At 38.1% G+C, this 24,274-nt stretch overlaps 2 protein-coding genes across 10 annotated transcripts in view; one reads left to right on the forward strand and one right to left on the reverse strand.

The window, feature by feature from the left end:
• The first annotated feature begins 977 nt into the window (after positions 1 to 977).
• rpl8 (ribosomal protein L8) lies at positions 978 to 3,516 on the forward strand. Of its 2 annotated transcripts, XM_084422151.1 has the most exons (6): positions 978 to 1,103; positions 1,794 to 1,937; positions 2,032 to 2,173; positions 2,263 to 2,481; positions 3,108 to 3,223; positions 3,324 to 3,516. In XM_084422151.1, exons 2-6 carry the CDS (start codon positions 1,800 to 1,802, stop codon positions 3,480 to 3,482), a joined length of 774 nt encoding a protein of 257 aa, XP_084278277.1. In that variant the 5' UTR covers positions 978 to 1,103; positions 1,794 to 1,799; the 3' UTR covers positions 3,483 to 3,516. The 2 variants fall into 2 exon arrangements, with proteins under 2 accessions (XP_084278277.1, XP_084278276.1); XM_084422150.1 differs by lacking the exon at positions 978 to 1,103 and having other exon boundaries at positions 1,771 to 1,937.
• A 1,054-nt stretch (positions 3,517 to 4,570) lies between these two features.
• The window catches only part of usp9 (ubiquitin specific peptidase 9), a 44,072-nt gene continuing 24,368 nt past the window's right edge, over positions 4,571 to 24,274 (reverse strand). For 2 of the 8 annotated variants that reach the window (XM_084422145.1, XM_084422143.1), the window contains 30 exons: positions 24,022 to 24,233; positions 23,680 to 23,920; positions 23,390 to 23,539; positions 22,012 to 22,132; positions 21,793 to 21,923; positions 20,661 to 20,939; positions 18,562 to 18,687; positions 18,157 to 18,294; positions 17,894 to 18,060; positions 17,308 to 17,416; positions 17,047 to 17,193; positions 16,803 to 16,949; positions 16,479 to 16,686; positions 16,146 to 16,366; positions 15,192 to 15,382; positions 14,926 to 15,099; positions 14,685 to 14,826; positions 14,388 to 14,591; positions 13,717 to 14,272; positions 13,107 to 13,230; positions 12,765 to 12,990; positions 12,469 to 12,598; positions 12,191 to 12,376; positions 11,516 to 11,736; positions 11,171 to 11,259; positions 10,580 to 10,736; positions 10,271 to 10,483; positions 9,512 to 9,619; positions 7,535 to 7,630; positions 4,571 to 6,335 (listed from right to left, as the gene is read on the reverse strand). In XM_084422145.1, the coding sequence (XP_084278271.1) occupies positions 6,201 to 6,335; positions 7,535 to 7,630; positions 9,512 to 9,619; positions 10,271 to 10,483; positions 10,580 to 10,736; positions 11,171 to 11,259; positions 11,516 to 11,736; positions 12,191 to 12,376; positions 12,469 to 12,598; positions 12,765 to 12,990; positions 13,107 to 13,230; positions 13,717 to 14,272; positions 14,388 to 14,591; positions 14,685 to 14,826; positions 14,926 to 15,099; positions 15,192 to 15,382; positions 16,146 to 16,366; positions 16,479 to 16,686; positions 16,803 to 16,949; positions 17,047 to 17,193; positions 17,308 to 17,416; positions 17,894 to 18,060; positions 18,157 to 18,294; positions 18,562 to 18,687; positions 20,661 to 20,939; positions 21,793 to 21,923; positions 22,012 to 22,132; positions 23,390 to 23,539; positions 23,680 to 23,920; positions 24,022 to 24,233 (5,349 nt within the window). In that variant the 3' untranslated portion in view covers positions 4,571 to 6,200. Of the gene's footprint in view, positions 6,339 to 7,534; positions 7,631 to 9,511; positions 9,620 to 10,270; positions 10,484 to 10,579; positions 10,737 to 11,170; positions 11,260 to 11,515; positions 11,737 to 12,190; positions 12,377 to 12,468; positions 12,599 to 12,764; positions 12,991 to 13,106; positions 13,231 to 13,716; positions 14,273 to 14,387; positions 14,592 to 14,684; positions 14,827 to 14,925; positions 15,100 to 15,191; positions 15,383 to 16,145; positions 16,367 to 16,478; positions 16,687 to 16,802; positions 16,950 to 17,046; positions 17,194 to 17,307; positions 17,417 to 17,893; positions 18,061 to 18,156; positions 18,295 to 18,561; positions 18,688 to 20,660; positions 20,940 to 21,792; positions 21,924 to 22,011; positions 22,133 to 23,389; positions 23,540 to 23,679; positions 23,921 to 24,021; positions 24,234 to 24,274 lie in introns of all 8 variants that reach the window. The other 6 variants (XM_084422144.1, XM_084422142.1, XM_084422148.1 and 3 more) reach the window with 4 other exon arrangements.

Below are 24,274 nucleotides of genomic sequence, written 5' to 3' on the forward strand. Positions count from 1 at the left end.
GCATAGTTTTAAACAATAGACAACCATTTTAGCCATTTTTCCAATGCAGAATATATCAATCCTTTAATGGTTATTGATTCAACTTCTGCCACTTCTGTGATACATAAAAATGCTATCTATTAAATTCTGTAGATAAAAGACTACATAATTTATGAAACACAAAATATACAACAGCATAGGCCAGGTGATTGACCCGATGCTGCCTCCTTATGGTATTAAGCCTATAAAAACTATAAGCGCAATGCAGAGGCCACTATGTATCACTTCACTATGAAGATCAAAATTATACATTAAAAATAAATTACGAGCATGCAATGGCGTAGTTACGTTGATAATTAGTAAGTCATGAAATTAACACACACAAAAAAAAAAAAAAAAAAAAAAAAAAGCCAACAAATTACGTAATTTGTACTTCATATGTTAGCTTGAAAGGATTTGCAAGTTCATGTAAGTATTGTGTATTTACCATGGTGACAAATTACCACTTGATTTTCACTTTGTGTTATTTTGTGTAGTTTTAAATGATTGGTGGCTCGTACTCACTTTATAGTATTAAAAGCTAAAAGCTTGGGACTGCTACCTTATACTGTTTATTTATCAGCATTGGTCATTTTCTTACAATTTATGTGCATAAAGTGGGACGGTGCATATTTTTAAAAGTAAATGTCTGTGTGTGTGCATATATATATATATATATATATATATATTTCTAAAAAAAACAAAAACAAAAAAACAGGTCGCGGCCTAATAATGACCATGGGAAAATGTGGGTTCCGTGGTCAAATCACCAAGTTGAGGGTTGAGATTGAGAACCACTGCTGTAAATCACTCACTGTTTTCATTCTTTCTTTCTTTCTTTCTTTCTTTCTTTCTTTCTTTCTTTCTTTCTTTCTTTCTTTCTTTCTTTCTTTCTTTCTTTCTTTCTTTCTTTCTTTCTTTCTTTCTTTCTTTCTTTCTTTCTTTCCTTCCATGTTCAGCCTCTGGAGGGCAGACCGCGTACTGAACACACATCCGGGTACTTGACCCCTCCCGCTCGCCCCATTTCACCGGAAGAAAACCACCATCACTCCCTTTTGCTTCCTCTTTCCGTCAACGGAGTTTAGGTATGCGAAATAATATTCTGTCTCTCTGCTCAATCTGATTGTAATCACCGTTTAAAGTTCACCATCCACGTATACAATAAGCTGGATATTGTTAACATATTAGTTAAGGACATATCTTTACACTTTTGTGTCTCAGAATGTCGAAATGTAATGTGTTATTTATCATTGAATTGATGATGTCTGGTCATGTTGTGGCCTAGAGGACCGGCAATTCTGAAACGACTCGGAGGAGGTTTTGCTTGTTATACGATCCTAATTAATTTATTAAACCGCTTAAACGAGGTATTAAGTATTGTTTTAACCGTAAATGTGGGATACGGTTCACTGTTATCTCCTCGCAAGTCACATGAGTTTATTATAGCGGCTGGCTGTCACTGTTAGAGGGATAGATATCGTTATGGACGAAATAAGTACACTGAGAATGTGAGAACCTTATTTAAATTAAATTAATGAAACAAAATATAACCGCACAACAAAACAAAAAAAACATTGAGCCATTTTGTTCAATGCATATTTGCAGAATATATACATTTATTTTTAATCATGTTATTCCCAATCTCAATCTGTTTCATTGCAGTGGTGACAATCAAATGTTAGGCAGAATGACACCCTCAATGTAAATGTTATATTAATAAATAAAAGTATAAATGTAATAAGTCTTATTAAATGTGTAATTGCTTGTTTATACAGGCCGCAATGGGACGTGTGATCAGGGGACAGAGAAAAGGTGCGGGCTCCGTCTTCAAAGCCCATGTCAAGCACAGAAAAGGTGCTGCTAAACTCCGTCATATTGACTTTGCTGAACGCCATGGCTACATCAAGGGGATTGTGAAGGTAAAATTGTGGATTCAACGTTGAAATTGTTAAAAGGTCACTCATGTCATCTAAAGAGGGAATTGCAAAAAAGAAAAACTGCTTTCTCCTTTAGGACATTATCCACGACCCCGGCCGTGGAGCTCCCCTGGCTAAGGTGGTTTTCCGTGACCCATACCGCTTCAAGAAGAGGACCGAGCTGTTCATTGCAGCTGAAGGCATCCACACTGGGCAGTTCATCTACTGTGGCAAGAAAGGTAATGAACTTTTAAACTGAGATTAAGGCAAGCAAACATCCAGTCTTATGTGCACCTGTTGATCAGTCTCTGTGCTCGAACTGTTATAGCCCAGCTGAACATTGGCAATGTGCTGCCCGTTGGCACCATGCCTGAGGGTACCATTGTCTGCTGTCTGGAAGAGAAGCCCGGAGACCGGGGCAAGCTCGCTCGCGCATCCGGAAACTACGCCACAGTCATCTCCCACAATCCCGAGACCAAGAAATCCAGAGTCAAGCTTCCATCTGGATCCAAAAAGGCCATCTCTTCTGCAAACAGAGCTGTTGTTGGTAAGCAAATGTTATGGTTTCAGAAAATATAAAGTTTTGATTTGATATGATTATCTTTTGGAGTAGTATTGTTTTCCTTGCTTAGTATGGTTTTAATTTAGATTTCTGATTGATCTTCATTTTCTTAAATCCTTAGGCTTGTATTTTTTTTTTTTATTCATTTCTTTTACAATAGATAAAAGCATCTGCAAAATCTTTAAACTAAACTAAATGTACAAACCAGTGAAATGTTTTGTGACTGCAGGGAGCTATAATTTAAGAGCGTATTATATTCTATAGCACAGGGTTTCCCAAACTGGGGTTTGTGAGGGAACTGCAGGGGGCTCGTGAGTTGAAGAACTAATACTTATAATGACAAATGTAAATTTGAAATAAATATTTTTAAAAGAATCAAAATAAAACTGACATTCAGATAAACATAATTTTATGTGACCTTTAACCAACATCAGAGAACTGTGTTATATTGAGAAATTAACTCTAAGCCCTCAGGGGTGCTTTACAGCACTGAAAAAAATGCTTGTAAATTACTCGTATAGCAAACATGTAAGGGTTTTTGTGTATTAATTTTGGCTTTATAGACTTTGAGACTGAATTCAATACGACATGTTTAATGTGATATGTTAAAGGTGTTGTTGCTGGCGGTGGTCGTATTGACAAACCCATCCTGAAGGCAGGACGTGCATACCACAAGTACAAGGCCAAGAGGAACTGCTGGCCTCGTGTCCGTGGTGTGGCTATGAACGTAAGCAAATTTAATGTATTTTTCTGCGATTTATGGATTGCACAGTCTGATTTGTTCCCTCTATGGTGGTTTTAAATCTGTATGCCGTTTCTTTTTCCAGCCTGTTGAGCATCCCTTCGGTGGTGGTAACCATCAGCATATTGGCAAGCCCTCAACAATCAGGAGGGACGCGCCCGCTGGACGCAAGGTCGGTCTCATCGCTGCCCGTCGTACTGGCAGACTGCGTGGAACAAAGACCGTCCAGGACAAAGAGAACTAATGTGTATCTTCATAATAAAATGTGTCTCAACAAATTCCATTTTCCGTTGATGTCTTTGTCAGTTATCACTTACTATCTCTGCACGAGCACGACTAGTGTTGTCAAGTAAAAAATAATACATGTTAGAATGCTACATGGTGCCTGCAAGATCTCAATTTATAGTTCTCAAATATTTTACAGGTTATTAGCCGACCTTCTACATCTGAGTTTTATTCAACTTGTGTAGTTATAATGCAATAGATTAAAACGTGTAGTTTTTTCTTTAAGGGTCAATGAAAGTGAAATTAAATATTGGAATTTTAAAATTGTATACAGATTTAAATATTTATTCCCTATGCGAAATGTGTATATATTTATAAGTAGTTATTGTCATACTCCGATCAGAAGCATTTTAGTTTGACAATTATATTTAAAAAAAACAATGGTTAAGTTAAATGAGAGCATGGGAAATGACCAAAGCACACCTAGGTGCTGTAGATCAAGTGCAAAACAAACTAAGCATCTTCAATGCAGAGCATGTAATGGCAATAACTTTTTCTTAATTAAGATTGGCCTTGTGGGTAATTAAAGCTGGTTAAGGGGCTGGTGGCAGCAACCTACCAAAAATTGGAGGTGCAATTTAAGAGAGTTCTCATGACAGCCTTTACCATAATATTCCCAGAATTGTTGCATTCTAAAGAAAATTTGTTGGTTTAATGCATTTTTAACAGTTGTTCTGGGTGCCTTTTCTGGTCAGAGGCTGAACATAAACAAACATTAAAAAAAAAACTTACAAAGATGAGGATAGTTTGGAACTGCAGTCCAACCCAATTTGAAATCTTTAAGCTAAATCCTTGCACGGTTTATTAGCATATGATTGACAAATTTGGTAAAAATATTCCCGTTCATCTAGGCAAACTGAATTAAGTTGTCTTAAATATTCTATGAATTATAAAGGCATTTTAAGAAAGTAATACCTGACTTACCAACACACATTTTCAAATTTGTGGCTTTAGAGCTGTGTACTCAACAGTGACAAATTTGTGAATTTAATACAATAAATACATAAAACATCATGCAGGTCTGAATCTTGACAATAACAGAGACACTTTCCCGATTTCTTTTCTTTATTCTTGAAGGGCGCAATGCTTTTTTCTAATATTTCTGTGCACAAAAACCTCACAAAGTGAAAGTCAACATTGTGACTGTGGCTTCAGAATTCAACGTCACATCATGGCCAAAACAAAAGTCGGCAAAAAACAGGGCGATGAACTCTGTACAGTCAATAATCTTTAAAAATAACACAAGGACAAAAATGTTCCTCTTAAATCAAATTCTATTTTTCTTTTAGTGAAATACAACAAAATAAATTCTATAAAATAAAACAGCAAAATATTTAAATATATGATGGGCAGAATATTTTCATTTGCAGGAGTATTTGGTATTTTTCCAACAAAATCCAAGAAAAAAAAAAGCATTCAAGTTACCAATTAAATACATACAGTATCTACTGATGTTTACTCCTTTAATCCAAGAGACTTTACTAACTGAAGTTGCAACATGACTAACCAGCAGTTATTTTATGGTACAACCCTGCTTTTACGTTCACTCTCCTTAAATGAAGAATCCCCAGACAGAGCCTCTATTCGAGAACACGAATGTGAACAGGGATCACGAATTTAGGCGATCGACTAAATTGCCAGGTCATTTGTCTGACACAATGTTCAAGACAAATAAGCAAAACGAGTTCTGTCCACTAATGTTCCAGGCATCCTGGCATTAACTGTTGCATATATTTTCTCTTTCTAAAATTCCTATCATCAAAACCTAAGTGTTTATCCCACCCAAAAAAAAAAGCGACAGCCAAATATTTATCCGAGGAAACGTGTGCAATTGTAAAGCCACTTATTTCTTACATTGCTTCGAAAACATCAAATCTAGAAGAGCATATGGAGGAGGGGACCAACAAAAGGGCTCTTCCAAATCACTGTGGAAAAAGAAATCACAGAATTGCCCTTCAGCTATGCTAGTTTGATGTGAAGCCATGCTAAGATGTTACAGCGTGTCAGCTGGAGCTTTCAAATTATTGAATTATTACCAGAAAAAAAAAGAAAGAAAGAAAGGCAATAGGAGTTTCCAGATTAAAATTGCATCATCACCCCATTCACATCAACTAAACGTCAAGATCATCACCCAACCGTCCCATCGTTCACAAACTATGGCCAACTCTTGCTCACGAGGTGCCGTAGCCGGTTAAGCTTTGACATGAATATAATGTATGATCAAAAGCAGAATGACCCAAACGGCCCAAACCTTACTACTGAGCATGGGATAAAACAGGGATTTTTTTTTTGTCTTTCACCATTGTATTTGCATTTTTTTTTGTGTTGTTTTTCCATTTTCATAAATCTGCAGTCTCCCAACAGCATCACACACGCTGTTGCTTTTGAACAGTCAAAACATTAACATAGTATGTACACCTCTGTCATGAGACAAGTGCGTCAGGCCCGTTTTATTATTACAAACAATATGCACAGTCCACTGCAAGTTACACTTTTGACAGTTAATACTGCAGAGCAGACAGTGAAGAGACTCCACTCCAGGGTTAGAAATTGAGGGAAGCTGAATGTTCTGGTTACACAGGCTCTGGAGTGGAGCAGCATGGTGGGGCCTGGCCTTGCTCTGGATTCGAGTATCTCGCTGGAGAATTCAGATGGAGGACAGTGTGACAACATATTGTTAGTCTTTAGTCTGGGTGGGCGGCACCTCCTCAGGGGGCTCCCAGTTCTCTTGTGCTCGTGGGCCTGGACGCTGAGGGTTGTTGACGTGCTGTGCTGCGGGGCCAGTGTACGGCTGCGCATGCGGGAGGTTATTCTGCTGAAGAGATGCCAGAACAATCAAATGAGTGCATGACAATCAGAGATCACATTTATACTCATGTTTTACTTAGATTTGTAAATGCATTGTATATTAACACTTACAAAAGATTTCTTATATAAACCCTGTTCTTTTGTATATTAACACTTACAAAAGATTTCTTATATAAACCCTTTTCTTTTGAACTTTTTTTCGACGTTAAATGTTTCAGAAGCCGCAAATCAGCATATTAGAATGATTTCTTAAGGATCATGTGACACTGGAGGAATGCTGCTGAAAATTCAGTGTTGCCATCACAGGAATAAATAATTATATTTAAATACATTTTCCCCGCCATTGACGGAATTTTCAAGCAATCTGTTTCCACTGTTATACAGCAGGGGGAGCTATTACGCATCTTCTGAAAGAGAACAGAATCTCCAGACCCAAAATCAAAAAGTAAAAACAAGTGATAGAATTGATAGCTTGTGCATATGTAAGCTAACGCGATCACAAACAAATAAAAAAATGCCTAAATGTCAAACCCACAAAGAGGTATAGGACTGTGCAAGCTTTTACGGGGTGTTGGCAGACTAATCATTCTGTTTTGATTTTTGTTCAAAATCTGATCTGGACAGTCTTTGGCAAAAATGCCAAAGCTTTTTGTTCAAAATGTTACTTTTTAATGAAACTTACCCAAATTCAAGTGTTGATGAACGCATGAAGATAGGAAAAAACTAAATTTTAAAGCAGAGGTTCTGTTCTTTGTTTTGATGTACTGTATGTTCAGATATTCATTTAGCAACATATTCTAAGGGCCATGAAATTTTGTGAAAATTATCAAATGCTGGCGCTGACTGGCAACTTGCTGGCGGGGAAAGAGTTAAATAAATAAAAAGTTGTAATAATATTTCACAATTACTGTTTGTACTGTATTTTATCAAATAAATGCAGTCTGAATGAAAATGATAGACTAAAACTTCAGTTAAAATCTTTAGCCATCTGATAATAAATCCAAAAACAATCTTTCAAATCAAGAGGGGTGTTGAGTGCCTTTTTTTAGGCATAAAAATAAATAAATAAATAAATAAATAAATAAATAAATCACAACATGGGTTTGCAGTGAAGAAAGCTTATGAAAGTCAAATTGTCATACACTGTATATACACAGTTTAAAAGATGACTAGTAAGAGATTCGTGTGACTAAAGCTCAGTACCTGTTGAAACTTTGTGCCTGGAGAGTGAGGGTACAGAGCAGTGTCCTCTGGGGGAGAAGGGTCCTGCTCTTCAAGGGCCTCCTGCTCATCAGGCTCCTAAAACAACCATCATAAATGAAATTTTGCACTAGATTTCAATTATGCCTTTTTTATTAAATACAAAATGATTATTTGGTTTGGTGTCTTTAATACTAACTAACCAGGGATGTGAGTGAATAAAGTCCTCTATAGAGAGTCCATTACATGTTAAACATGCAAAGCCAATATAATATGAAGGCTCAGGGTTTATAGGCTTGATTTAGATCAGGGATGTGCAACTTTGGTCCAGGAGGGCCACGGTCCTGCAGTGAGTTTAGCTCCAATCCTAATCAAACATACCTGAACCAACTAATCAATAGGGCTGGGAGAAAAAAAAAAGAAAAAAGAAAAAAAAAAGATTCACCTAGCTATAGCAAATTATTTGATTTTTTTTACGATTCTAACATCGATTTTTTTATTCCAGAATCTATATTAATTCAAATTCAATTGCTTTATTCTTGTCTTTGCTTGTAGATGAGGTTGACAGAAGTTAGCCACTTTCGTTTCAACAGAGGATGAAATGTGTCATTATCTATGAGTGGTGAGTGACGTAATAATTCATCTTTAAAAGACTGTGATCTCGATTCAAACACCCACGCGATCTTTCAATTTGTGTGTCTATTAAACTTTTGACAAAATCATATCACAACATTCAAAGCTGTGTTGGCGCTGCCACTGACCCGGAGAGAGTTGTCATGAAACAGCTTCACAAACAGTCTTTTCAACCTCATTATCATTATTTCTGTGATGCAATAGTTAAAATTATCATAGAAGTACTTGGATAAGTTTAAAGTTCAAATATGTCTACGATAGCGTAGCTTTTGATAGAAACTTGATGCTTAAAATTACGTATTTATCGATTACATTGTTTACAAGTTACAGTTAAAAAATTTATTTGTTATTGAATCATTTATTCAAGAGAATGTAGTATTGTATGATGCTTCTGAAATAAAAGTCAGAAAGATGTGATGATTTGTTTTTGTAAATATGACTCATCTTATACATGTACAGTCTGTATAAGTGTATGATTTAACTTTTCCCGATGGTCTAGTGTTGACTTGAAAAAAATTGCAATATCGAATCACAATACTTGTAGAATCGCAATTCTTCAAATCGTATCGGCATCCAAGTATCGTGATAGTATTGAATCGGGAGATAGGTGTATCGTCCCAGCCCTACTAATCAATGTCTGAAGGGTTACAAGAAAGCTACAGGCAGGTGAGTTTTTAATCAGGGTTGGAGCAAAACTCTGCAGGACAGTGGCCCTCCAGGACTGACGTTGCCCATCCCTGATTTAGATTTAGAAGGCAAATAACTTGGAACACTGTACTACTCAAAGACATACTTAAATTGAATGACAGATGAGAGAACACCATAAATGGACAACACATACCAAGCACTCCTATACTTCGATTTTACTGAAATTGTTTTCCAAACTAAAAAGGAAGCTTCCGATGACACAGGAATTTGCACATGGATGAATTGATCAGTTAATCATCAGAATTGGATATAAAACGAACCAAATTTGCAGTCATACAAAAGCTTCTTAATAGTGCCGGAACGTTTTCAGATCAGATGACCAGAACGATATCACATCCCCAAAAGAAATTAAAAGAAGACTCAAACAAAACAGAAAAACACCACCAGACACAAAGATTACCTCCAACTCATCTGTACACTATAGCCAAGGCTTAGAGTTTTCGAACACTTAGATACCACATTAAGACTTGTAGTTGGGTAGAAAGAAACAGTTTGGACACACTGAGATGAGGACGAAATAACAGTTGATTCAGAGTTGTTTTTGAGGTAGGTGGAAGATGGTTCTGTCTACATCACGCCCTGTGAACATCAAAAAGTAACGCAGATGGCACCAGTGTGGCCGGGCCATACGAGTCTTACGGTGTGCTGTTGTTGGCCTGTCACTTCCCCTGGCAAAAGTTGCTGTGTCGAGGACGGGTTCCGGCCAGCGTCCTCTTCAGATACCACCTCGTGCTTCGTTAAGTGACACTATTTTGAAATGGCAGTTAATATTGTACACTTAAAACAAATTATGCATATATGGCTGTATACATTTAACATTTGTGGTAATTTGCTATTCATCATTAAACTGGATTTGATTAAGCAAGCGCTTTAGTTCCGCAAATTAATAGAAATTCTTAAAAAATATATCTATGACATGAAATCAAGCATAAATATAATGAAACTTAAATTTATGCAAATATCAACAGCATTTATAATTGCTTTGCATTAGAAAAAACAAACAAATAAACCTGGAAATAAAAATGTCGAAAACTCAAAGCCCTACCTATAGTTAAACATGGCTATTTAGCACTCAAAACATTTCTAGATTAGCACTCTTTTCAAAATCGTTTTCACAATTATTTTCCAAAAGTTAAAATGTTTGATATGTGTGCCAGCCCATCATTAATGATACAGTCATTGTGTGATTTATGTGCTGATTTCTGAAAGTTTTTTTTCAGTAAAAGTATTTACTGAAAGGGGTTCTGTAAAAGGCAATCATGCAAAAATTAAAACAAAAGTAATTATTAAAAAGTCTGACTAATTAGGCAAAGCACACATGCATGGTTACAATTTTTAAACTAAATATACTGGCACTAATTCTTCAGACAATGAGGGGTAGCATGAGCCAACACATACCTCCTCTGGGCACAACTCGCAGGCCTTGGCTAAAGTCATACGGGCACTGTGGGAGCGCTCCAGGAAGTATCCATTGGAAGTCTCATTGCTCTGAACGGGAGGGGACCAGTTGTTATATGTGTACTGGGTATTGCCAGTGTACGGTCTTCGTTCCAGCTCATCACCGAGCCACTCCACTGCCCATGTCCACTTCCTCTTTAGATCGCCATTGCTCTGGAAAAGGCAAAACAACCAGTTTTTGCATATTCAAAACCATAAAACAAACCCATCCAAGTGCACAGTCTTTTATTTTTATGCAGTTGTTCTCACCTGGAGAATCTGATAGGCCACTGAGCAGTTGCTGAAAAGAGCCACCATGCATTTGATACACTGATAAGCTCTCTTTTGGTAGTGGTTTTTGGAGCGCTGAATGGTGTCAAAAAGCCCATCACGGTCATCAGGGATTCCCTTCAGCACATTGTGGATCCTAACAAACCATAAAGAAAAGGAGCAGTGAAAGACATCATTATGCGATCATGAATTTCCTTCACCCATGGATGTAAAAAGATGCGTTCAAGAGTTCCTACATGTTTTCCATTTCAAAATTACTTTTTTTAATTCTCTGTAGATATTTTGGACCATATTTAATACCTGATAAATGGTTTTAATTCCAACTGTTAACATGCATGTTGTATTCTGACCATCTCACAAAAAAAAAAAAAACTTGCTTGTATAACTTTCTTTTGTTGAAAAAGAAAGGGGCAATAGACTGGAAAAATTTTTTTCTATATCATCTAGACCTGGAAATAAATCAAATTCCATACTTTTTTCATAATGCATAGGAAACAAGTTTTTGCTGTACACTGGTTTATATAAAAGGAATTTGCTAAAGATGAAATAACAGTAGAAATGCAGACTGACCTGTGAGTCTGCCATGAGTCCTCAATAAATAAGATCTGGAGGAGCAAGTCCAGGTAAGGCCTTAACTCATACGTGTATGAATATGCCACCTACGCAAAAAGAAAAACATTGAAATTAATTAATATCTCCAGAGAAGTTAAAAAATTAGAAAAAAAAAAATTCAGAATGATCATCCAAACAGACATTTTGAATCTACTTGACTCAAATGACTAACAGAAGCTAAAATAACTAAGGCATGCTTTCAACACTTATCAAAACTTGAATATTGAATTGATTAACTAGCTCGCAACTAATCACCACCAGCTATACCGTGCTTGTCTTTCAGAAATTGCTGATCTCACTCACCTGCCACAGTAGTTCACTAAGCACAGTGGAAGAAAACTGAGGGTTCTCCCAACAGCAGAATCTTAGCAGTTTGATAGTGTCCTCTGAGTTACTGCAGTCTTCGATAATCTTCTTGACATAACTGGTGCGCACAAACAGAATGTCCACCACCAGCTGCTGCAGAGGCATGATGGGAGCAGTGATGTTGGGGTCTCCATATGGGTTTGGCAGGGGAGGGTTACCTAAAAATGTCAAGATTAGGAAATGTCAGCTCATAACCTGGCTGGTGGTCTGGGCAGAAGTGGAGAAAAACATTCTTTGTGAAAGCAAATACTTAAATCAGTATCAACAGAACAAACTACTCTAAACACTATGGAACAATGGCAAAACCATGTATTTGATACTGGCATGGCAGTAAAAAAAGAACTAATTATATATATATATAATATAAAATAAAATAAAATAAAATAAAATATAATATAATATATGCAGATCTGCTTGACTGTAAATGCCCTCAGCTCCAAGCAATGCCAACCTGGCACTCATGCCTGGAGATGGCTTTGTGTCAGTCAGGAAGTCCTGAGCAAGGATGAGGATCTTCATTGGGCAATGGGGACCGAAACTACGTGTAAAAGCCTACAGACCATTTTGTTATAATATTACAAACATTTGGCAGCAGGGTATAAAACTCATTACCGTTGATTGATGACTGCATACGTGATGTCACATCACAGCAGCGAACCAGCTGTGAGACAACAGTATAAAGCTTTCCCAGCTCAGCATACTGGTACTTAATTGGAGGGCCAGGACCCTCGTCCAGGGCCACAAGCATGAAGTTGGCTGGTACCCCAAGCTTCAACAGCTGCGTCTTCTCTGCCAAGCCTGAGTGAACAAAATGAGGAGTGAGACAGGACAGCACTGTAGCATGCAAGTCTGCATGGATGAAGACCTTAAGGCTGGCAATTGCTCCTTACCAAGGTTGGCATACATGACGAAAAGGTTGAAGTACTGTTGTAGATGGCGGCCATGCTCAGACACTTCCCTTCTCAGCAGATTAAGTACGGCACGGAACAAGTGTTCACTTAGACTCAAATTATCACAGCCCTGAGACAAATGGACAAAAATCATAAATGTACAAAAACCTATCGACCGAGTTGCCACACCAAGTTGCGAAAGTCAGGTATCCACAGATATGTTTAGATTTTCCATGAATGCACAAAAGCCTGTGTAGAGACTGAAATGAATGCTAACTAGGACTAAAAAGACGTACCTGACTTGAAGGTCCAGGTGAGGCAATCGGTGAAGGGCAGGGTCCATCTTGCAATGAGAAATGTGCAATGAATACGATGAGTTTGGAAAAAGCCCCTCGAACCTCTGCACTGGGGCACTCAAGCAGGTACTCAGAGAAGCGGTTTGGATATGCAAAGAGGACGTTGTGTGCAAACCAGTAACGCACATTCTTACTATGTCGCAGCAAGATGCAAAGAGCATCATACCTGAAACAAAAAAAACATTGATAAACAAGGACCAACTAACTGTTGAAGAACACATGCAAATATGTGCCTGACACACACACACACACACAAACAAACAAACATACACACAAACTTACCAATCGCTAGCAGGGCCACGGACTACTTTCTTGGTGTGGAATCCAGTACTGAAGAGAAATCTAGCAGCAAGCTGTATACTAATCATAGCCATTTCTTCTGCTTCAGGCAAAAGGTGGTCTTGACCTAAAAGACAAAAAATTCAAACACTGATGGTTACGAGAACAAAAACCTCTGCAAAATACTGAATCTAATGCCAAATTTACACTGCAGAGAAGTGGAGGAACAAACATGCATCTGAAAGTGGTATTTGTGTGTATTTACACTGACTGTTTAATGTTGCTAAGAGGTGGTATAAGTGCATTTGCACAGTAATAACAACTATACTTAGACGCTTGCATCTTTTGCAGCGACTCTTTAAAAAACGCATCTTGAGATGTTTTTTCCCCATTTCACTGCCCGTGTCCTGCGTTTTTTTCAAAGCAAAAATGCATTGTGTGAATGGCCCCTAATGCATTTCAGAGGACTTTTGTCCAGCACATATACAATTGTTCAAAAGTTTGGGGTAAATTAGATTTTGTTTTTCTTTTGAAATAATGAAATTGTTCAAGTGACAGCCCTAATCCCATCTACAACAGAAGAGAACAAAGCAAGGTCGATGGCTGGATTTACCTGGCGGTGAGTTCAAGTACACACTGTTACAGGTCAGCAGTTTCCTGATGAACTGGAAGTACTCCAAGCTGTACTGCATACGGTTGTGCATAAACTGCACATTCTGTTTGCGCACACTGCGTTCGATAGCAGAGGGCATCTTCACCTGGTGAGGTTTGCTGGTCACTGTGAGCTCAGTGATGTATTTAACCAGCTCACTGTCCTTGTCTAACGTGTCCATTCGCTCATAAAAGAGGATGTAGGCATTCCACCAGCGCTTCTGCCGCCTGTAGGACATGCGTTTCATCATGTGGTCAAAGACCTCGCCCATGTACTCTCCACCAAAGCACTGGTTCTTCATCTCCTCGTCGTCGTCCATCTTGCATTCGGTGACATCACCATCGTCAAACTTGTACCAACGGTTCCTTTCTCCCTCACCACCACTGCCATTCCTCTGAATGATGTAGGAGTAATAATGACCTCCACTAGCCTGGCCTGAGTGGACCAGCACTCCCACTAAACGATAACGAGAGCTACAGGGGGGTTCCGGCTCTGACGGCTCATTCTGCTGGATCACCTGGTGCCATAAAGAACAACTTAAACTCCAGTTATGTAAAACATATTCCCAAATCACATTTATTTAAATTAAACATAGCTTAAAAGACCAAAGAAAGAGCATGTTGGTGTAATACCTGGTTTTCTGGGTGCACATCGGACCCCTCCAGCTTAGCTACTCCAGCTACTGTATAGGGCTCCATATCTAACTCCCGTGGGAACTCAAAGTAGTCATTGAACTTAATGGCACACTCTCGTTCCCAGTCATAATCAAAGCGTTTCAGCTGGATGGCCAGCACTGGAGGAAGCTTCTTAATGAGTAAACGCTTCACTGTGTCCACCTGCCACAAAGACATCACCACCTTGAGCTTAATATGGCGTTCTCTTAAATCAACAAGAGACATCATAAAGATAATTTAAAACGGAACACGCACCTTCTTGTTGCACTTTTCACAGTGGTAGGCATTTGCACCCTCAAGCAAGTCTCCTTTTACATACTGCTCCATAGAATCGAGGAGATTTTGATGGTTTCTGATATCTACATTCAACGTCGTAAACGATTCCTCACATTCATATCTGAAAAGACAGTATGGAGTGTTTCAATGACAGACAAAGTATCTAGTAAAAAACAAAAAAAAACAAAAAAAAAAACACAGTATTAGATTTCTGATGTACCTGTGAGGACAGCCCTGACATATTTTCTGGTCAGCAAAAGAGCCACCCAGTATTTTGCTCAGCATGGCAGGGTGACCCAGTGCTTTCAAAGCCTCGTCCAAACTGTCCACCAGCGAATTGAAAAACTCCAGAGCATCATGCTGTTCCCTCAGATTGACTGGTTCACCCCACAACCTGCAGAGAGAGGAAGAGATGAAGAGACCAGTTTAAAGTGTCACATATTGTCCTGTAGTCTTAGAAGAAACGAAAACAGAGGGAGAACTTACCGAAACTGCTTCCAGAAACCCCTAGGCACGTAGTATTGCAATCTGGAGGCAGCCAAGTGTCCAAAAATGACCTGCAACTGCCGGAGAACCCCAATGTTGTATTCCTTCCTGTCCTCTGACTTACCGAGAGAAGGTTTGTCTTCAAACTGGTGCTGATAGCCAAACACCTCATCCCGGGGATCCACATTACTCTGCAAAATTAAAGCAAGATTTTCAGTAAATTTAAGTAACTTCCATTGCGATATGATTAAAACAGAGATCTTTTGTAAAAATGCCCTCAGCTCCAGGGAATGGCAACAGGGCATACACCCTGGAGATGGCTATATTTGTCAGTCACTTGGTACTGAGAAAGGATGATCATCATCACTGGGCAGTTCAACAATTTAACAAGTACAATGTAATTTTAATGACACGAACATACAACAGAAACTGAAGACACAATCTCTCTTGGACCAGTCCACTAATTGTGCTTCCTAAACAAGTGCAAGAGATGCAAGCACTCTCTGGATTATTAAAGCTCACACCTGAGCTTAATTAAGGTGGGAAATGAGAAGCCACACCCCTCCATCTGAGCTGTTCCCAAGGCAATATGAATCTAATACTAATATGAAATAATACTAAAATAACACTGAAGCACTTTTTAAATCTTCAACACTTTATATGGACCAAAAGTGAAGTGAGTTCACTTTCACACTCTCGCATTCACACTTTCGCATTCGCACTATCCATTGAAAGTGACTTCAAATATGTAATGGCCAAAAATATAGAATCTCTAAAATTAAATTTTTTTTTAAAAACTTAAACACTTCGCATTCGCACTGTGCTTTTTAATTGAACCATACTAGGACCATATCTAGAGATATTTGTTTTGCATAATAGGAGTCTATGTTTGTTCGAAGCATTCACATAAAGGCTAAAATTCTCATGAACTGAATGAACCATGTTAGGCAGTACCTCATTATCTTGCTTCTCATCTCCAGACATATCATCATCCACATCGCTGCCTGTGCCTTCGATGGCCAGGATGCCATTCCTGATGGGGGGAATCATGTAAAGCTGCTGGATAACTGAGTTCATGTAGCAAGTCGCACCTGCATTTTTCAGACCCACAAACCCCTTGGTGGGCCGTGGGCCAACTGGTGGCAAATATTCCCATTCTGTGAGTGGTTCACAACCTGAAGATACATTAAAAAAAACAAGTTAATAACTGCATATATGATGGAGTTGACTGCACTGTTTCTAGGAATCAGAATCTGCTGCACTTCTTTCTAATATTTGCACACACACCTAAATAGTACATATCAGTTAGTGTGTCCACAATCTGCTTGAGATTTCGCACACATCCAACGGCAAGTGCAACCAGCAGTTCAAAGCCAGCAGTAATGGTGGCTGGGGTGCTACACACAGGTATGGCCTGTTCAGTGGGGAATTCTCCACTCTTCATGTATTGCAGGTACACATTAGATGCTGGGAACAGGAAGTCATCCATTAACTCCTATAAAGAGTTTGTACAAAGAAAAGGAAAATCAATTAGTTTTGACACAATGCAACCACAAATAGGCATTTATTTTATTTTATTTTTTGTCATTTAAAAATGGCCAAGGAAATTACCTTGATGAGACTAGCACCTCCTTTTTCACAGCCAATGTAGAACTTCTTCTCTGGGGTCTGGAAAGCCAGTAGTTCTTTTGTGACACCAATATGACCTTCCAAAATGGTCTCCTCAACCCCAGGATCCCCAGTCCTCTTCACTTCATCCTAAAAATAAAAATAAAGGGAGACAAGACTCAAAATTGCACACACTAAAGTTTGCTTTGTGTTAATTCCAAAAAGAAGTTCAAGTAAATGAACATACCCGGATTCGCTTTAACCAATCAATCTCATTGTTTAAGAGAACTTCTGCATTAGGAAGATTAATGTTGCTGTTATATGCATAGTTGAGTAAGTGCCTTAGAAGAGTGAAGTAATCAGCAGCGTGCTTTGCCCGCTCTTTTGCAGTGCTCTGGAACACAAATGGATACAGAGAACTATAAATCATGAGATGTTCTGAACTAGCAAAAAAAGGAAACATTTTAATCTTCCAGCTTTGTCCCAGAGAAATATGAAAGACACTTACACCTAAAACTGTGAAGAGAAGGGTGATGAAGAACAGAAGAGGCCTATGGCCCATACAACATCGGGTGGCCATGAGGAAGAACTGTTCTTGGGACATTTGACGAACAGACCTGGGAGCAAACATCAGAATGTATTAGCTATGAATTTTACGAAATTGTTGGTTTGTCTCTAAACCACACATCATATTTGATAAAATTACAGAAATCAGTTTCCAACTGATTTTCCAAATCCAGTTACAAAAATTACAAAATCTTAATTTCAGGTTCATACTCTGAATTCCTCACTGAGCTTATTAGTTTCATAGTAAATTTTCAGTTACATTTCTTGACATTATGTAAATAAGTTGCATTAATTAATAATAAATTACAAAATTAAATACAAATAATTAAACATTTAAGGATTTTACAATTAAAAACATTTCTGAAAGTCTAGTATAATATGTTATAAAATTAAAATGAAATAAATACAAAAAAAAACATTTATTTAAAAAAAAGAAAAAAGTCATACATTTCAAAAGGAACAGCATGACTGAAATGGCCCAAGCACACTACCCAATGAAAGTTTAAAAGATGTCTACGATAACTCACTTGCTCTGGCAGTGCAGCAGCAGATCTATAATGAAGGTCTGCCAGGCCTTTTCTTTGCTAAGTGCATCTAGTGCAGTGGGCATGAGAGCGAAACACAGGGTCATGACTTCAAGAGCTTCACAGCACACCTGCTCATCTTCTGCATCCGGCTCATTGCCAGCATTGGTCTGCGGGAGATCACACATAACAGGTGTAAATATTGAGTCTGATTCTTATCAATCAATCACACATAGGGGTGTTTCAATACAGATAAGAACTAGAACCTTCTCATAGATCTTGCTGATCTCCTCATTAGAACTGAAGACGTGCTGAACAGAGCCGCAGCCAGAAGCCCAGACTATCTTCTGAACTGCTCGAATGACACAGATATCTGGGATATACTTGGAGGCCTGGAAGAAGTTCTAGGTATAGGAATAGAAGGACAAACTTTGAAAACTGAGCTTGAAACATGAGGCATTTCCCTTGTACATATCTTTTGTCACATTCAAAGAAAAGGAGAGGTTTTGACGAAACACTATGCAGCCAACATTAATAGTACATCTGCTTTCCTTTTGATCATAAAATACATTACAGACATTTTTGTCAAGACAGTTGAGGACATTCATTTGAATTGAATGCAAATAAACCAGTTTCTGCAGGCTAAGGTTGTGTGGAGTTGTATAACATACCTCATCCGAGATCTGCTGGGCGAGGCGGATTGCCACGTTCCGCAGCATGCACTCGGCGGAGGGGTTAGGGATATTCTGTAGGGCGTTCTGTAGCACTAGAGCCTGGTCATGTGTAGTCTGGTTGATCTATGAATGATTAAAGAAAAAGTGTTATCCTGCAGATTCCAAAAAGTAAACAAACAGAAAATAAATACTGTTCAAAAGTTTGGGAAGTTTGTCTTTTTTATTTTAAATAAATCACTTAACTCACCAAGGCTGCATTTATTTGATCAGAAATACAGTAAAAAAAAACAAAATACTGTAAAGTATTATTATAATTTAAAATAACTTTAATAACTAAATAATAATAAATAATAAATAATAAAATAACTAAAATAATTTTTTTAAATTAGTCCTGTGATGGCAAAGCTGGATTTTTTTTTTAACAAACGTTGAATGGTAGTGTATATACATGAAATGTATTGTAATGCGTATTTTATAGTGAGATACCCTAATGCCAGCATCATACTGTTTCAGAGGTATAACCACAAAACTTCAACATTAAGTGTTAAGTTTTAGCATGAGACTGGAGTGATATAACGGTTTAACAACCCTCTCCGAGCAAAGTTATAATCTGTGAAATACTGTTTAGATGCAGCAAACTCTCCCCAACATCAGTCATTTCCACATCCTAAAACAAGGACTTAATCTCTCAAATCATGATTTTTTTAAAGGGATCCTTCATGGCTGGCAAAATGGGCTTTAAATAAAAGAATAGTAAATATGGAGGACTCCGCGACGGGAAATCTGAAAAATCTTTTTTGTTGTTTGTGGTCAACATTTCAAACTGGAATGTGTTTTAGGCCAAATACAAGGGTAAAATGAAAGAAACTGTCATTCTCTCAGTTCCGCCCAACCCCCTGAAGCAAGAAAGAAAGCTGTTGCCATAGTGTTAAATTTTTACCATAATGTTGTTTAAAGAGTAGACATAGTAAGATACACATTTCAGTAATAAACCTACCCTTACAATAACTGTTAATAACCTTCTGTCAATCCGACTGTCCATGGGTGGGAACACAAAAATGCAGAAGTATAATCTGTAGTTTTCATGAAAGCCCTAGCTGCCAGAACACGTCATCTGGAGAACTTTTGCTGACAAATTAACTTGAATGTCTTGGTCCAGGTAAGCCGGAGAACGAGTAAACATTGTTGTTGTTTTTTTACATGTACTACTAGAATATAAAACAATAAAAAGTGGGTAACACTTTAAAGAATTCATGGAAGTTAGTATAAAAAAAGAAAAGAAAAATTGAGCTTCACATTGGTGATACTGTATCATTGAGTCCGTGGTAATTATTCACCTCTATTAGTTGCACACATATTGTTCGATTATATGTATAGAAACATTGTCAAATAAAGAGAAAATTGCATGATTCAAGCACTCCAGACTTTCTTCTTTCTCATGGTTAATAATCCCTTATGTAAGTGTCTTGTGAGGAAAACTCACACAGACTCCAGAAGCGTTTCTGGAGTCTGTGTGAGTTTTCCTCACAAGACACTGTACACCCTTGACATTTGTGGAGATACATAGTCCAAGCCAGACTGTTTCTAATATGATTGATGAATGTCAGGGAGGCTGAAAGGTTAGTCTTAAACAGAAATGAAACGCTCAGTACTGAACCTATAAAATCCACTGAATAAATAACCACTCAGTAGGAAACACTTTACTTACTTGCAGTATTTGCAACAGAATTCTGTTTTTGCAATAAAACACCATCCCCCATACTTAGTCCCAACTACAAACTATGGCTGTGCCAAGTGCAATTTTATGAGATGCAGTACTGGACAAAAGTGTAAAAGTGACAGCAGGCTCTCCCTCTCTTCCTCTCTCATGTTTTCTGCAGTTTTAAAGTCCAAATATGATATTGCAATGTTTTTTAATTGTGTTCCTTGTAAAAAATTACAAGATTAAAACAAAATTATAAAATCTTTTTTTTTTTTACTGAATGTGTACATGTTCTCTTTTCTGTAAAATAATAGTCACTGAAGGTATTGTGCTTATACTTCTGCAACACCTTCCTTAAAAGGAACAGTTAAGAGCTCAAGCAAGGGCAACTTACAGGAGATACAGGGATAGTCCCTTCCACCACAGGCTGGCAGGCCTCCGCCACAGACTTCACATGGCCAAAGCCTACAGCTGTGAGCAGCAGTTTGGCTATTTTTAGTGCGTTGAGATAAGCTCCCCGCCGGGTCTCCATGTCAGCATTTGGCAGGAAGTTATTTCTGGTGAGCATGCTCAAAACAAGTGGCAGCCCACCACTCTTCAAGAAGTTGTACTGGAAGTCACTAGCATCCTCACCCAACGTCCCACTGGCAGGCATGAGTAAGGCGTACACCACCTGAGGTACACAGAGACATTGTGCGAATCAAAGACTCATGCCACACACACACAAAAAAGCTGTTATTGCAACTAATACTAAAACTATGAAATATTGTTATTGTTCATTAAAATAAAATATAAATATTATTACTTGCCTAGGCAAGTAACAGAAAAAAAACATCTAAAATGACAAAAAAACTAAAACTAATTGTATTATTATTTATGTTACTTTTTTAGTACACTTAATGTGTATAACTGTGTTTGCCTGACATTTTGCTTTATTTGTATTATATGCATACAAAACACATACATACATATACTAAATATTATTAAATACTATAATGGTATATACATATTAAAATAAACTTGCTTTTGAGTGGTACACATAACCAGCTGTGTCTCTATACATGGCTAGTTTCATCAAATATTAGCCGCTTTTCTACCATCGGGCCAAACCGTTCTCGGTGCTTAACCGTTCCATTCCGTGCCGACCTGGCCTAGCCGGTATGGATATGGTTTCGTTTTCCACTGTGGCAGTCATTGCCTTAGCAACACAACAGTCTACAGACGTATGACATGTAAATAGCAACTGCATTATAAAGGATGATATTTCTTTTCATTTTTTTATTTACTTGCGTTTAAAATACCACGCTTCGTCAGCTACAGAGGTAGCCAGGCAACAGACAAGTGACCAATCCTGAGTGGCAGCATGACTACACACATTCTACTGGAGAATTCCGGGCCGAGAACTGTTTGTAATCGTGCCTTGCCGAACCAAGCTCAAGTGAAAATATATCTGGAACCGGTCCCTGCAGTTTTTAGAACTGTTCGGCCCAATGGTGGAAAAGTAGCTATTGTCATATTGAACAAACCTCAATCAAGTAAAGCACTTGAGATGGTGACGGCCCAAAGAAACGAGAGTCCAATGTGGGGCTAAGGCTGTTTTCGCCAAGTTTGGCGTGATCCAGACAAATGGCTCGCAGGCTTTCCACTGTGGTGTTATCTGGAAAGCAGAAAGCGTAATGAATAGAGACAGCAGATTGGTACAGCTAGTCATCTCAAACAGGCATCTAATGAAGCATATAGAGCACCTGGAGGCATGAGCTTCATTAGAACACGAGCTCCATCCCGTAGGAGAGGCATGTTGAGATTACAGCCCAGGTCCGCAACTTGCCAGAGGAAAGAGATGTAGCGCAGATGCAGCGACATTATCTGAGAAAAGAAGAATCAGAGGTTACACTTAAACTGCCTAACACAAAACATTAACGGTAGTTGTACTAAAGGCAGTGATAAATGTAATACCATTTCTGCAACACTTCCAATACACACATTACATGGACAATCACCTGGAGCAATGTTGTCAAGTGCCTTTCTCAAGGGCATAGGCGAAGGGATGTTTATATCTTACAATATACACTTTAATATAATACATAATAGAATAAATGACCAGGGGAGAAGGTATCTGCAATACTGGTGCCGAGTTGCCAATGTTGCCAAGTAGATTCAAAACTTTAAAAGCTGAATTTTGGATTCTGGCATATGTGCCTCTAAGGTCCGAAGCTATCTACATCTATATAGCTTATCCAGATCCAGACAAAAATTTTTTTAAATTATATATATATATATATATATATATATATATATATATATATATATATATATATATATATATATATATATATAAAAAAAAAAAAGATATATAAGGGGTGTAACAGTACATGTATTCGTATTGAACCGAAATGGTACGGGCGTCACGGTTCGGTACATAAATTTACAATGGAGAATACACGGTATAAAAATAAATAAAACTTGCGTGCAGAGCGAGAGAGCGAGAGAGAGAGAGAGAGAGGCAAAGTGTTTACTTACATTTTGTTTATACATCATTCAAACTGCAAAGTGTTAAAGTTACTGTTAATTAAAATTAAGGAAAACAAATATTAATCTGAAATGTAGCAAATTAACTTTCAATTCATTCAGGTACAATTACCAACCATATCTCAAGGTCTTTTTGTATTTTTATTAATTCAATTAATAAACTAATTATATAAAACTATTGTCAGTGCACTACAAATAAACTGGTTCTATGACTTTACTTTATTAATAAAACTTATTTAAAAAATACAAGGCTTAAGTAATTTATTTTCCTTTGGTGGTACAGCCTGAGACATGCACAAGCCTTCTGCATTTTTGTTTTGCTTTTCCCTCCATTGAACCGAACTCGTACCGAACCGTGATGTCTGAACCGAGGTATGAACCGAACCGTGACTTCTGTGTACCGTTCCACCCCTAATATATATGGAACCTTAGAGACACAAATGCCAGATTCCAAAATTCAGCTCTATCTATCTATCTATCTATCTATGTCTATTTATCATTTAAGTCACTGCGCTCCCCTTTCAATGTGTAAACATTACCCTAACACAATAGACAATTTGGCTCAATTATGTGCCTGAATGGCATGATGCTCACCACGCCAGGAAGACAGCTCTCCACTTCAGGGTTTGGCCCATCACTGTAGTGATTTCCATGGTTCCCAGGGGAGCCAGTGGAGGAGTCTGAGGAGCTGTCTGGACTGGAAGGCATATTGGCGCTGACCTGGGTGAGCTTGGCTGTAATGAGCTGGAAGAGAGGGAATGAAAACGTACTCTTGAAAAATATAACAGATCATGTTCACACATGCTGTTAAATTTAAGGCAACGGTTTTGTGTGTGAAATTCCTTATTGTGTAAATTGAGAAAAACAGCCAAGCAAATGCCTACAGTTTTGTCTTTGAGGTTTAGCTGCCCAATTAGCTTCCTGTCATCTGCTGGGTCTATGATCTCTCCCCCGATGAAAAGTTCAATCTTGGTGTGCGTGCTGTTGGCCTTTATTCGGTTCAGAATGCAGCGTCGCACAGAACCAATTGTGTCATTGGTATGCGACCAAATATCCAGATCATCAACCTGTCGGCCTTGATTTGGGAAACGCACAACTAGTGTAATATGCTTTCCTCTGAAAGCCCTTAAAGGAAGAGTTTGAGAGAGTTTGTTAGAATCTGGTCATCACACCAAAGCAAAAATAACTATTTAAACTCAATTTATGACAGGGTTGAATGGGTCTACCTAGACATGGGCAGGATGGTCCTCTCCTCATGGTAGTCACTGTCACATTCAGTTATATACTCCCTGAGCACAGTCAGTACTCTCACCATGCGGATGGCCTCTTGTCTGGCACAGTTAATGCTGTCTTTATCTCCGTCCAGCACACACAGGGTGTCATAGGACGCTTTGAGCCGGTCAAAGCAAGACTGAATAAAATCCTCATGGATCTCTACCTGCAAACAGTCATGTGACACATTTTAAAAACAAGCTCAAG

This window comes from Rutilus rutilus, assembly GCF_951802725.1.
Source record: "Rutilus rutilus genome assembly, chromosome: 10".
In the NCBI taxonomy this organism is placed as follows: Eukaryota; Metazoa; Chordata; class Actinopteri; order Cypriniformes; family Leuciscidae; genus Rutilus; species Rutilus rutilus.